The sequence below is a fragment of the Oratosquilla oratoria genome, chromosome 6, assembly GCF_046742065.1.
Source record: "Oratosquilla oratoria isolate Oo_2021 chromosome 6, ASM4674206v1, whole genome shotgun sequence".
Taxonomy (NCBI): Eukaryota; Metazoa; Arthropoda; class Malacostraca; order Stomatopoda; family Squillidae; genus Oratosquilla; species Oratosquilla oratoria.
In genome coordinates this window covers 17711761-17726844 of record NC_134782.1, presented here as the reverse complement: position 1 = coordinate 17726844, position 15084 = coordinate 17711761, and the positions used below count along the sequence as shown (strand labels likewise).

The following is a 15084-nucleotide window of genomic DNA, read 5'->3' as shown; positions in this document are numbered from 1 at the left end:
GTCCCAATTTTCCTTGCAGGACAAGGTTCTCATTCGTAATGTGGAAGTGTTTGAGCAGGATGTGGCACAGCTAGTGATCCCTGAGTCTCTAGTTCCCGTTGTTTTGTCCCTTGCTCATGATGCCCCTCAGGCTGGTCACCCAGGTCGTGACAAAACTCTGGCTATGGCGCGTAAGAAGTATTATTGGCCTAAAATGCGAGTAGATATTACCTCTCATGTAGCCCGGTGTAGTTCTTGTGCCTGGGACAAAGGTTCTACACGCACTGCTCCCATCTTAGAGTACCCTACTCCTTCTCGCCCTTTTCAGACTGTGGCTATAGACCTTTTGGAACTGCCTCGTAGCACTCAAGGTTCTGTGTATGTCCTTGTGTGTGTGCACCACTTTAGTAGTTTTGCAATATTAGCTCTCTTACGTAACAAGTCTGCACCAGTTGTAGCCCATGCTTTAGTTTCTCATGTTTTGTGTCCATACACTACTCCTTCGGTGCTCCTAAGTGACAATGGTACTGAATTTAGGAACGAGGTTTTGGCAAGTATTTGTGAACGTTACGGCATCACACAAACATTCGTGACTGCTTACCATCCGGCGTCCAATGGTCTTGTAGAGAGGACGAATAGGAAGATTCTAGATATACTCAGACACGTTGGTAGTACCTTCATGAATCTTGGGAAGATTGGCTCCCCCATGTCAGTGCTTGTATTAATAGCACCATTAATGTTTCTACGGGCAAAACGCCTCATTATGTCATCTATGGAGTTGAAAAACGGCTCCCTTATGATGTGATTGACAGCCCTGCTCGTCCCCTCTACAATTTTGATGACTATAGTCAACTCCAGAGTCACACGTTGCATGCCATTTATGACTCTGTGAAAGAAAAACTTGATGTTTCCAAGGCCGAAATGTTGAAACACCAACATATTCGTGCAAAGCCTGTTACCATCGTTGTTGGTGATCATGTTTATAAGAGCATGCCTGACTGCCAATCTAAGTTAAATTTACTGGCCCCTTTTTGGTTACTGAGAAGTTGTATCCCAAGGTCTTTGATCCTTCACAGGGACTGAGCGAAGTGGTGCATGTGGACAGACTTAAGGTCACTCAGGTGCCCATACCGACGTTTACCCGGCCTCCTCCAAGGCCCACTGTACAAACTATGCCTTCTGTATCTACCCCTCACAATTATAATCTCCGTTCAAGGGGTCCTGTGTCTTCATAACTGAAAATGTACAGTGTTTATGTTGTTATTTATGTTTGTCTTGACCTGTACTTTGTGTTTTTTCTTCTTTTAAGTGTATTGATTTGTGTGTGTACCTCTTGTTTAGCTATTAAGTGTCATGTCCCGGACGTCCGGCAATTGCTATCTTTTGTATTTTGGTTAACTGGCGCCAGTTCTTATTTCATTTTGTTGTATGTGTTTCTTATGTACCTTCATTATGTTTTATGTGATTCTTATGTATATATTCTTGTATTCTTGTTTATGTATTAGGGTATGCTGTTATTCTTTTCCACACTTTTGTATTCACCTTTGTATGTGTGTGGACTGTGTTATGTTTGCTTTTGTCTTGCCTGGCCATTTCTTTTGTTTGCTCGGTGGGGTCACCGAGTGGTGGTGGCCGAGCTATGTAATGGTGGCGTAGAATATTTTTTGTGTTGTACACACGTAATTGTAATATTGTTTATTTATTATCATTGTGAGATATGACATTATTTTGTACATTATATTATATACATTATTGTGAGAACCAAGTGTTCATTTTGAGCGTGTATGTTTTCCCGCCAAGTGGGAGCTGGTCGCGTCGCTTAGCGTCAGTCTTGAACTAGCTTGCGAAGCGACCGTAAGCTCGTTTTTGCAGTGCTTATATCTAATGCAAATTTTCCATTATTGCATCATTTGACTATTTCATGGGCCACCCCGATACAATCTTATCAACACTCATTTTTCTTCCATGCAAAAAGTCTTCCATCCACTTCAGCAGTTTGCCCTGTTTTCCTTCTGCAGTTTCTAATTTCTTTGGCAATTTATTGTGTGGCACCTTATCAATTTTTTTTTCAGGTCTAGAAATACACAATCAGCCCATCCATCTCTTTCTTGCATTACATATCAAGTTTGTGACATGATCTTCCTTGTCTAAATCCAAATTGCCTTGGATTTAGTACATTTTTTTCAAATGCCTTACCCATCTAATTTGGATAATTCTTTCACAAATTTTAGCTACCATACTTGTAAGAGAGACCGGTGTATAGTTAGTGGGGTCTTCCTTGTTTCCCCTTTTATATATTGGTACTATATTTACTCTTTTCCAATCTTCTGGAACTTTTCCTTCTTTCAATGAACTGCTTATTAGACTATGTATTTTATCTGTTCGTTCCTGCATTCTCTCAAAATCCACTTTGTCATTTCATCTGGACCAAGTGATTTTCTGACATCGAGATTACTCATGTGATTCATCATTTCTTTCCTTGTTACTTCTATGTCTTTCATAGGGGGGACTTTCTCCTCCCACTCGACATCTCTAAGTTGTATATTCTCCCTTGTAAACGCTGATTTAAAATGCTTGTTCATAATTTCTGCCATATCTGTTTCCTCTGTGTATACAACTCCTTGTCGTAGTTTCTTTAATTCTTGTTTGTTTTTCAGTTTGTTGTTTACAAATCTATAACATAGTTTTGGTTGATCTTTATATTTTTCTGACATCCTTTTCGAATTTTCTCTTTTCTTCTCAGCACACTTGTACATATTGATTTCTATAACTAGTACATATTTTCCATTTTTCAGGTCTTTTGTCTTTTTTCCATTTTATCCAAGCTTTATCTTTTTTGTCTTTTAACTCCCTACATCTTTTGTTGTACCAACATTTTACATATCCTTTTTCTTATTTTTGTCTTGGAACATGCTTTCCCATTCCTTCTTTATAAAAAATTGTCAACATTTACCATTTCTCTTCTACTATCGTTTCCTCCTTGTGTATCCTTTCCCAGTCTGCTTAAAAAGAAAAAGAAAAGAAAAGAAAATACCAAATTTGTTTTTTCATACATCAATCTTCCCTTTCTATATTACTCGTTTTCCCATGCATTTTTCCTCATTTATTTCTAGTTCAACTAATATGTGGTCACTTTTACTTAGTGGTGTCTTATATTCAATCTTGTCCACTATTTCAGGTTCTGATGTGATTATTAGGTCCAGTCTCGATGGTTCTTCCTCATTTTTGTATCTAGTATTCTCTTGTATCCATTGTATGTTCTATAATCATATCCAGTAGTACATTTCCCCATAGGTCGTCTCCCTCTTTCACTGTCATCTCTTCCCAGTAGATTCCTTTACAACTAAAGTCACCCATTATAACTATTCTTCCTTCATCTTATTTAGTGTTATCCTTGTGTCTTCTAACATATTTTTGTGTCCTTTCTCTTCCCACGAAGCCGTTTTAGGAGGCACATAATTTACCACAAACTTCCTGCTCTTGTCCCTGTCCTCTATTTCCATCATAATCATCTCCACTCTATTTTTCCATATGTAACATTCCTCACATTTATATCCATCCTAGTCAGGAACATAACTCCACTCCCTTGTTTTACTTCTCTGTTTTAATCCAATAATTATATGCACCATGTCCTACATTGTTGGGTGGTAATGAACCTCTCAATTTTGTCTCTACAATTCCCATTATGTCCGGTTCTTTTCCTTTCAGGTATTCATTCAAGCCTATTATTAATCCATCTATGTTTGTGAAAGTTACTTTTAATTTTCTGTTACCTCCATCCTGTTTTCTGTTTCCTTTCCGTTTTTCTCTGCTATAAACCATTTCCTCACTTTCATGTCCACTACTCTCCAATAGAATTTCTCTTTGACTCTGTTCTGTTCTCGTTTTTTTCCTTAGCCTATATTCTTTTTGTTTTCTCTTCCACTCTTTCCTCTTTTTATCCATATCTGTTTATACAGTTCACTTTTTGCTAGTGTCCCTGTTTTTGATAAGACATTCTCTGCTGTCGTTTATGACCTGAATTTAACCTTAATTGGTCTGGTCTTGTCTACCTATATTGTATTTCCCCAGTCTATATATTCAATTTCTTGTTCATCTTCTTGAACTATTTTTAATACCTTGTTTACTTTTCCCTCTACTTTACTTTTGTAGTCCTATTTGGATTATGTTTTTCTTCCATCCCTAATATAATTATACATTTCTTTTTACCTGCTAAGTCTCTTACTATATTCTCCTCTCTCATCACTTTAATAACTGTGTCCTTAGTTTGTTCTCTCATCTGTTGTTTCACTATATCTCTAAATTCAGTTTTGTTATTCTCTTGGACTTTTTCCAACCACTTACCTCTTTTGCTTTGGACTCTGTATTATTCCTCATTCTAATCTTTTACTTCTCGTCTTTTTAATTCTTCTATTTCTTTAGTTAGGTTTTGATTTTCCTTCTTTAGTTCTTCAGTTTATCAACTCTTTGTGTAACTAGTGTTAATTGGCTAAAACTAACCTCCCATTCTTCGTTCATTTTTGTTAGTTTCTCCTCTAGACTTACTAGTCGGGGGAGGTTGTCATCTCCTCCCTCATTAAATCCATAGAAGTAATTATCTTATGTTTCCATAACTTGAAGTCCACTACAATTATTTCCTGCAGAATCTCGTGTCTTGCTGTTTTACTTCTTACCTGATCAGTGTGGCAAAGACAGGGATAACCCATCCTCCATGAGGTGCTTAAATGTTAGTTTCTAATGTGTATGAAGTGGGTGTATGCTCTGACTTGGCCACCCCTTCCCCAACATTATAAAGGAGAAATTGCCCTTGGCATGTACATATGAAACTCTTGTTTGGCAACCATTACAATAGTTAGTATTAATCAATGGCAGCTCCTTGTGGGATGAAATAGGACGAGGGGGCATCAAGTATATATGACATATTGTCATTACACACAACATTCCAGGGAGCTAAACTTGAATTACACCTCACAATTTTATGAGTTGACTTGTACATTGGCATATACAGTACCTCACCTTTACTGTTGCACTAAGGAAAGTCTAGTAACAAAAAGGACTTCAATCTTTTATTCTCAATTTTACAAAACATGGCATCATTAAGGGAGAAAAAAAAAATACATAATACATAATATGCACAAACAAGGATGAGGAGTAAAACACAATAAACCCAAAACAATGAATGGTGTGTTTCTCTTCATGGTGTAACCTTCTCCAGCCTGATCACTTTTATAGGTCCTTGTACGTTTTCAGGGAATATAGTAAAATGACAACAATTGTTTTCATAATGAAAAAAGTTAAGTCAATAGTGCACTTAATTATATGTTATCCGTATTAAAACCTTATAGAATTGTGTGCATTCTTGAGTCTAATAGGTCAGGTCAATTAGTTTTCCACCTCTGCAAGGAATCCTGCCCATTAAAGTAGGAGTACTTAGATCCTTTTCCTATAGTTCACATATCTGCCTTACCACAAAAATTTTATCCACACAACCCCTACCTGTCCTAAACCCACACTGTTCCTCACCAATTACTCCCTCTGTTCCTTTTCTAATCCTCTCAATCAAAACCCTCCCAACTTCACTCAACAAACTGATCCCTCTGAAACTACCACACTCACACTTGTCCCGTTTTCCCCTGTAAAGTGGAATGATGCAGGTACTCCTCCAGTATTTTACCCACTTTTGGATACACATTAAACCCCACCACAGTCCATCATCACTGTACCTCCCTGTTTTAGACACTGCATGACACCCATCTAACTCGGGTGCCCTACCTGCTCTCATTATTTCAATAACTGCTTTCACCTCATCTTTCCTTATTTCTCTACCATTTTCCTCATTCATCAGTCATTTTCTTGGGACTTCCCACTGCAACTACCTTTCCCTCCCTATCCTCCTCCACATTTAGCAACTCCCTAAAATACTCTGCCCATCTTCCTTACACTGCTGTTCCCTCCATTATCATCTCTCCATCTGCACCTTTAATCTTCTACACTTGATTCACCTTTCCTTCCAAAACATTTTTTCATTAGTTTAAAAAAATTGTCATACTCTTCACCCATTTCACCTGCTCTCCTTTATTCTTATGCTCTACTTCTCTTTTCTTTGTACCTTTCACGATTCTCTCATCTTATTTTGTAACCAATCTGTGAATGCTTATTCCTTCTCTCATCCAATCTTCTTTGCTTCATCATCCACTACTTACTACCCTTCCTTCTCTTTCCTCCCATCCTCCTTGTTCCACACACCATCTTTGCACACCTTGTGACTCCTCCTTGAAACATCCCCATTCCTCGGTCTACTCTATCCTTCACTCCCACTCTTCTCTCAGCTTCTTGTACTACTTTTCATCATTTAAGCAATTAACTCTGAGCACTTCCTTACTTTCTGTTCTTTTCCTTTCTCCATCTATCCTCCACTCTCAACTCACCTTCCACCAAAAAATTATCTGATATTCCCCCACTACCTCCCCTTACTAGAGAGGAGGGATTGAGGAAGTTAGTGACAGAGTTTGAGAAGGTGTGTGAAAGGAAGCTAAAGATAAATGTGGGCAAAAGTAAGGTGATGAAATGTACTAGGGGAGAGAGTGACAGCAGGCTGGAAGTGAGCATAGAGGGTGAAAGACTGGAGGAAGTGGATAGTTTTAGATACTTAGGTGCAAATGTGGCAGGAAAGGGAGGAGTGGAGGTAGAATGTAGATTGAGAGAAACGAGTAAATGTCTTGGTGGATTGAAAAGTGTAATGAGAAATAGACATCTGGGAATGGATGCTAAGAGGAGGTTATATGAAGGAGTGATTGTGTCAACAGCATTGTATGGGGGCAGAAACATGGAACATGAGAAAGGAAGAGAGAAGGAGTTTGAATGTGTTTGAGATGAAATGTCTGAGAAGTATGATGGCGGTCACTAGGCTGGACAGAGTGAGAAATGAGGAGGTGAGGAGGAGAACAGGGGTGGAAAGGGAACTGGGAGATAGGGTTGATGAAAGAGTATTGGGATGGTTTGGACACATGGAAAGAAAGATTAGTAAAAGAAGTGTGGAAGACGGAGGTGGAAGGAGTGAATATGAGGGGGCGTCCTAGGATGAGATGGATGGATGGGGTGAAAGGGGCATTACAAAAGAGAGGAATGTCTGTGGAGGAAGGATGGGAGAGGACAGAAGATAGGGGTGAATGGAGAGGGGTTGTGTATAGATATTGTTGTGATGTATGCAGGGGAGTGGGTAAGGGATGGGGGGTGAGGAAGTATGTATGAGAAAATTTTTTGACACAGCCCGAAGGGATTTCTCCCTGTCTTCTCCTTCTCTGCATGGGGGGACAGAGAGGGGGGTCGCTGAATTTATGAAGTGACCTTGCTATGGATATGCTGTGTCTTGTGACACTGCTTCTGACCCAGGGCAGTGGACAGGATGCAGGGATGACCCATCATCCAGGAGGTGCCAAGATAAGAGGGAGGGGAAGGGTGGAGGAGAGTGGAATATATAGGAAATGGAATGGGTGGGAGTGGTTTCAATGATTTTTCTTTTGGCTACACTCCATGTAGGGGGAAAAAGCCTTTGGTATATGTATCTCCCCTTAGAACATGTCCATTCAAGTCTTTTTCTTCTCCTGTTTGCCACTATATGGTCCATTAGAGCCCCATCTAATACCCTTCCATCTACCACCCTCTCTTATGTGTACTTATATTTGACTTTCTTCCTAAACACTGCATTTGCTATCATCAATTCTAGACATATCTCCATGATTTTTTTCTTGAACTCCATACTTCCCAACCACTCCATCTATTTCTTTATTTCCTATCCTAGCATTGAGATCTCCCATTACCACTACATTGACATTTCTCCCTAAACCCTCTATGCACCCATTTAAATCTATCCAGTCTCCCTTTCCTCTACTCTTCTCATTACCAGGCCCATATGCACTTATAAAAACCCAATCTCGCTTCCCAGTTTCACCTTCATCCACGTTAACCTTAAAGAAACCTCCTTCCACTCCACCATACAAACTGATCCCATATAGACCCTAAAGTATCAGCTTTATGCTACAGAGCAGCTTTTAACCCCACAATAATATGCAACCAATACCCCAGATGTGTCACAGTTGAGGGAAAATAAAATAATGAATGTATAATCATAAAAACAAATTATCCTTCACTTTACAAAGAAAACTTTGGAAAATATATCTTATCATTCCTCTTTCTGAAGTACATAACCATACAACAATACATTTCTTTCAGTAGTGACAAATGTAAAATAATTCACAGCTTTTATATGCCTGAGAAGTTCTGGAAAACAGAATTGACTTTTTGCTTCATGAGGGCCATTATATTCAGCATGTGACTGCACTGTACTAGGTCCTCCTCAATCTTTCCATTTAGTGACTCCATCTTTTTCTCCAGATTTTGATTGACAGTGGAGACTGTGGACACAAAATTAGTTGAGGCACCATCAACCTGGAAAGAATGAAGCCTTAACAAATCACAGTTGATAGAAAAACCATGACAGTAATGAATATTACACAGGGAATTACAAATACTGTATACTTCAGTATATGGGACATGATTTCAAGTATCCAAACAACATAAAAAAGGGTGGGTGATCCTTTAGACCTCTGCAGCATAGTTCCCAACAAATAGCAAGACACACACATATTACAAACTTTAGAGAATAGAGCTCTGAGAGTAATAACAGGGTGAAAAAAAAAAAAAAAAGTACCTGTGTTGTATTAGTAGGGAAAAGCTCGTGGTGTGGTGGGAAGGTGTAGAAAAAGGAGAAGGGGAGGGATTACTGAGGAAATGGAAGGAAATGAAGATGAGGGAGTACGGGCCCCGGATGTCAGAAGGAATGTCAACATGAGATGCGCAGACGACAGTGAATTTGAAGAAATTAGTAAAGGCATAAAAATTAGAAATATAAATAAGAGCAGCGCAATAGAAAGTGGAGATAATCATTTCTATGGATTTAATGAGGTAGATGACAACCTCCCCCGATTAGCAAGTTTTGAGGAAAAACTAACAAAAATGAACAAATCATGGGAGGTTAGGTTCAGTCAACTTGCACTGATTACACAGTGTTGATAAATTGGAAGAACTAAAGAAGGAGAACAAAAACCTAAATGAAGAATTAGAAGAATTAAAAAGACAGTTAAAAGAAGTAAAGGATGAGAATGAGAAATTAAAGAGGAATAATAAAGAGAATAGAGACTCCATAGAAAAAGAGGTAAGTGGTTGGAAAAAGGTTCAGAAGAATAGCAAAATTGAATTTAGAGATATAGTGAAACAACAGATGAGGAACACACTATGGACACAGTTATCAAAGTGATGAGAGAGAAGGAGAATATAGTAAGAGACTTAGCAGATAAAAAGAAATGTATAATTATGTTAGGAATGGAAGAGAAACGTAATCCAAATAGGATTACAAGAGTAAGAGAGGAGAAAGAAAGAGTGAACATGGTACTAAAAATATTTCAAGAAGGTGAACAGGAAATAGGGAAAGAAATTGAAGAAATATACAGGCTAGAGAAATACAGTATAGACAAGACCAGAACAATTAAGGTTAAATTCAGGTCAAAAACGACAGCAGAGAGCCCCCTCTCTCATCTGGTAAGAATCACATTGGCATGCTTGTGCTCTGGACATCACCCCGCAATGACCCAGGAAAGGTCTGGCTAGATTCAAATTACCCTAGATGAAACCACGACAAAGATGACACAGAACACCTCACACTGCCAATCCCTAGACATCAACACAATCTATCTTCTCTGCATGACTTCTGGGCCTACCTGGAGGCTGTGCTGTTTACCTGATGGCTGTGGGTCTTCTGTAAGAGAGACCAGGGGAAATGGATTGATTGATTTTAGCAGGGAATGGAGAAGCAGGAATGCAGGTAAACTGTATCAACCAATCTTGTCCCTGGTCTTTCTTGTCGAAGACCCGTAGCCTCCAGGAAAACCACCTATATGAAACTGCATCAAGAACCACATAGTGTAGCTAGTTAACCTCAAAATTTTTCACAATAAACCTTTTATGAAACTGCATCAAGAACCATGTAGTGGAGCTAGCTAACCTCAAAATGTTTCACAATAAACCCTTTATGTAACTGCATCAAGAACTACATAGTGGAGCTAGCTAACCTCAAAATTTTTCACAATAAACCCTTTATATAAGTACATACATATCTTAAGGGCTTTTTCCCCCTTACAAGAGAGGTAGCCAAAGTCAAAAGACATAATTCCACTCCCACCCAATTCACTCCCATTCACCACTCCTCCCTCCCTCTTTTCTTGGCTCTTATTACTTATGCAAGTAATTAATTATGCATAGAGCTGACCAAAATCTAAGCCCCAGTCTAACTAGATACTATACCTTCTTCAGAAGTGCACACAGGGCCTCCATACACATTTCTTCCTGATGCCTTGCAGCTTCCAGGCTATGAAGTATTTTTTCCTTTAACTCTAACATTTCATTTGTCTGTGCCTCCCCGTTTGTCCCTTTAAACGTGCATGCCTGCAGAAAGATGCAACCCAGACCTAAGTAGATAATCCTGGTTTAAAAGAGCAATTTGTCCAAAGAAAATGAAATGTTATTCATTAAATGCAATCACTTTCTTAATATATATAAACGTACAGATGCAGTCATATATATATATATATATATATATATATATATGACTACAGTGCCAATTTTAGAGGTACTAGAACTCTGGAGGGTGAAAACAAATAAATATTGTAATACAGATTGACCTCTCATTAACGGACACCGCATTACCGGATATCAGATGCAACGGACAAAATCCGCTGGTCCGGTCTGACAGTCTAAATTTCACAGGTAGGGTGAATGCGTCCATTAGTTCAGCGTTTGTCAGCTGAGTGTCTCATGGCGTGATGGTGCACACTTTGTTTTGTTTACTAGTTAACAAGATCGTGATCGGTGTGGACGTTTATTAGCTGTGTTTGCAGTGTTAAATCCAAGACGTCGGAGGTGCGCCTGGCTATTGACACACTCATAACTTACGTTGATCTCTCTGCTAACGATGACATTTAGGCTTATTATGAATATTTGCGCACTTTAAAAAGAATTATTGATTCGTGAAGAGTATCAGAAAGGGAAACAGCTAAAATTGGACTCCTTTTTCAAGCAGAAAACCACTCCTGAACCAGACTTTCAAGGTTATGAATCAGTCACCACAGCCAGGCACCTCGCGCTCTTTGTCACCACAGCCAGGCACCTCGAGCTCACTGCCAACACATCCTGGCAGTGCTAGACCTGTAGTGGAGTATAGCAGCTCCTCTGACTCAGAGTAGTTGCTACTTTGAGTCCCACTATACAATCACGGCAAAAAGAAGACTCATCTCTCCACACAAAAGGTAAATAAAAATTACAATAGTATAGTATTATTAGTATTAGTAGGTATTAATTACATTATTACAGGTATTTCGGTATTAATATGCATGTACGTATACTATGATTTTATAGAACTTAAGAGGTGATCTCCCCCAATACACACACACACACAAAAACCACTTCAAATCAACGAATTATTCACATCAACGGACACTGTTACTCCCCTTTTAGTCCGTTAATAAGAGGTTAATCTGTATTATCAATTTATTAGGAACGTAATACTAATATTCTCCTACCGCCACCAACTAGCACCCACAAGCCATCATCCTCTCATCATCTCTCTCTTCCCCCAACCCCACACCCAACACACACTTGCAAAGGTGCCAGATTGGTGCTTTGGCAAGTTCTAGCAGCACTACAACCCTGCAAATATACTTAACATGAGGTTTTAGTGTCTATATCAACTGAGGGTGCATCTATTACAAATTTACAAACTGAAACCATGCTTACTGTACTTAGTTGTATGTTGAGTGGTGGCACAAGGTGTTGGTCAAAGGCACTTAAAAGAGAAGATCTGAAGTGGTTGATGATACCCTGCATAGCCACACACGTCTCCACACTTTGACTCATGACACTAATCTGCCGGTTTACTGATGATTCCCTTTGCTTCCATGCCTGCTGCAACTGTGCTACCATAGGGCAGTATCCTACCTGTGTCTGATGTTATGTATATAAGTAAGAAATATGAAAAAAAACCCACATTCTGTGATGATTAGAAATAGGAAAATCTGACAAGGCTCTTAGGCTATCCATGGGTTAAATGGTCCATTGTTAATATTTTATTAAATCTGTATCTATATGAAATTATGGAATGCAAATCCAGGTGTTATTGAGGTATGGTATGCACTCATTTATGAATGAAAGTATAATACATATGTTAAGGTTTTAGTCTCAAATTGCTTATTGTTCTATGCATTTTATTTTCAGAACTGACATATTACTAATGTTGATGACATTGGAAAACACTAAGGATTAACCTGATAAAACTGTGTAATCAAGTCTATTCAAATGTCTAGATCAACAGATCTTATCATAAGGTGAAAATTAAAGTGGAATAAAAGAAAAACAAGAGGACATGAAAAGAAACTCAAAAAGGATAATTATAGAGAGATCTAAAAAAAAAAAGAATAGCTCCCCACACAGTGGTGGATACCTTGAATAAATTAGATAAGGCAACAATGTGTGCAAAAACTATTCAAGAATTTAAGAACAAACTTGATGCTGAAAGATACAAGGACGGGTCACCACGAGCATAGCTCCCTTCTCGTATAATACAACTAAGTAATAATAATAATTTTCTTCGGCATTGAATCAATATACATAAAGTGTAGATAATGAAAAGAACACATAGTTCGAAATAACAATTACAAATGCCGAGGATAACTCAAAAAAGCATGTAAGCTTATTTCCATTGTGAATACATAGATGCAGCGTGAGCAGAAACCTTTGCCCTAGGCAATGCATTTGGACTGTTGGGTCAGGTATGTCACTGCTGGGAATTGTAGAGAAGTGCAGGATTTAAACCCGCAACTAAGCAAATGTGAGATCAGGACGTTTCCAATTAGTTTACAAGCACACACAAGTTTTGGAAGCTTTACTGAAAACACTAGGAAATAACAATTCTAGTTATTGCCACTAAAATACAAATGGGGTAATTGGGCCAAAAAAGTGAGGATCAAAGTACTAGTCCCCAGTTGGAATACAGAATGTGGTCTTTGTCACTTTATACATGAGATACCAATAAAGTGGAGCAAATTCAACATTTACAAAATTGGTCTCATAACTGGCTGAATTGTCAAATGAAGAGAAGTTGACATGTCTCAGACTTATAAAAAACCGAGGTTATATGGAGACATGAGTCATACATATAAGACACTGCAGTCTGCATGATATTGATACTGTCATGGACAAAACCTTCTAGCAACCTGTAGCAAGAGGGAATCATTTGAACACTGCCTAATGCTGGCACAGAACTATGAAGGGAGAAATTCCTTAGCGCAAGGATCGTAGTAATATCAAAGGCAAACCACAAAATATATATATACAAATAAGAATCCCAAAAGTCACGGATGGCAGTATGAACTCTTTAAAAGTGAATTTTGACAAATATGTTGAGACTGAAAAACAAAGAGGCAATTTCTATGAGCATTGACTCCCATAAGTAAATCTTATAGGTGAATCAGGACTCGGTTCTACGTGTACTTACGATGACACTACGAATAGTGTCCTGGATTCTCAACGCAATATCCAACTTTTCCTTTTTTACGTTCTCCACGTGCTCTCTGATTTTCTGTACTTCATCACGTATCATGCCAACTCTCTCCGCCATCTGTAGATTTAAGAAATACTTGTACGTCTAATTTTATTTGCTGCTCATCCAAACGGGCAAAAGTAGGCTTTATCAACACACTACACAGGCCTCAGGATAATCATAATAGTTAACGTTAGGCACAGACTTTTGGTAGTTTGAACATCAAAATTTAGTATATTCTAATGCACAGTTAATCTATATTCCAATGTTTGATATGGCATAAAATGTGGATAAAACTTGCTAACCAGCATTCCTTAAGAAAATGCGCATCCTACCTTTATTCTGTATCACACACTGTTTGCTCTTGCACTTCCATCGAAACTGACGATGACGGCAAATTACTATTAGAGTTTGTTCATCACCTTAGCATTTGAAATATCTATAATTATTATTTCACTACTTAACTAACATTACTAAGAAATTGTCTATTTCATGTTGTGTAACATCCGTATCTGGATTTATTTCTTACTCAGTTAATATAATAATAATTTATCGCATTTATTATTACAGCTATCATTTATCACTTACAGAGTAAAGCAAATCTATTGCGTAGTTGACCCCTTATTTTCAAAATAATAATGATGGTAACTATCAAACTAACTACCCACGGTTTTGTAGATGCACAATCACGTTTTGTGCATATCGCATCTGCTATTTCTACGAAAGCCGACTGGTATCATAAGCCACACATGCAAATGTCAGCCACCGAAGGTTAACTGACGCCTAGTTTCATAGTCCTGTATGTAGTAAATAATGTAGTACAAGCGCTGTATGGAATAGGAAGCTGCCTTTGTGTGGTTTGCTAGTTCAGGGAACCACGTGATTACCTTCGTCAAAATGCGAAACAATTAACTGTTCAATTTGATTGGTGAAAGGGTGTAAGGAGTCTTTCATCATGGAATCGGCAGCTTATTATGAAGTGAAGGTTTGGTGTAAAAATATCGATGATATTTGAAAGTTAATGACGCTGACCTGTTTATTGGCAGTGCCAAAGACACTGCAGTGAGAGTGGCGTCCAGATGTCTGGTGATATAGGGCGTGGCAACTCTGGTGGTGGATCCAGGGGATGTAGCTGAACACCCCCACACGCCCCAATTTGTTTTTTCATTACCCCATTATAGAACTCGAGAAGCCTGCTTCGTGTACAGTACAGCGGTACGTGGCAAAGCGGAGTAATACATACATATACCAAGGCCTTTTCCCCCTTACAAGGGGGGTAGCCAAAAAGAAAAAGGCATAAAATCGTTCCCACCCATTCCATCCCTGAATACACTGTAACACTCCACACCCCTCCACCCTCCCTCTTATCTTAGCACCTCCTGAATGACGGGTCATATATACCTTGTCCACTGCCCTGGGTCAGAAGCAGTGTCGCAAGACACAGCACATCCAGAGCA

At 38.7% G+C, this 15084-nt stretch overlaps 1 protein-coding gene across 1 annotated transcript; it reads right to left on the bottom strand.

The window, feature by feature from the left end:
* Window positions 1-5951: 5951 nt before the first annotated feature.
* LOC143026322 (uncharacterized) lies at window positions 5952-14084 on the bottom strand. The gene is made up of 5 exons (XM_076186514.1): window positions 13963-14084; window positions 13583-13705; window positions 11827-12033; window positions 10339-10479; window positions 5952-8427 (listed from the first exon to the last, which is right to left on the bottom strand). Exons 2-5 carry the CDS (start codon window positions 13703-13705, stop codon window positions 8242-8244), a joined length of 657 nt encoding a protein of 218 aa, XP_076042629.1. The 5' UTR covers window positions 13963-14084; the 3' UTR covers window positions 5952-8241.
* Window positions 14085-15084: the final 1000 nt, after the last annotated feature.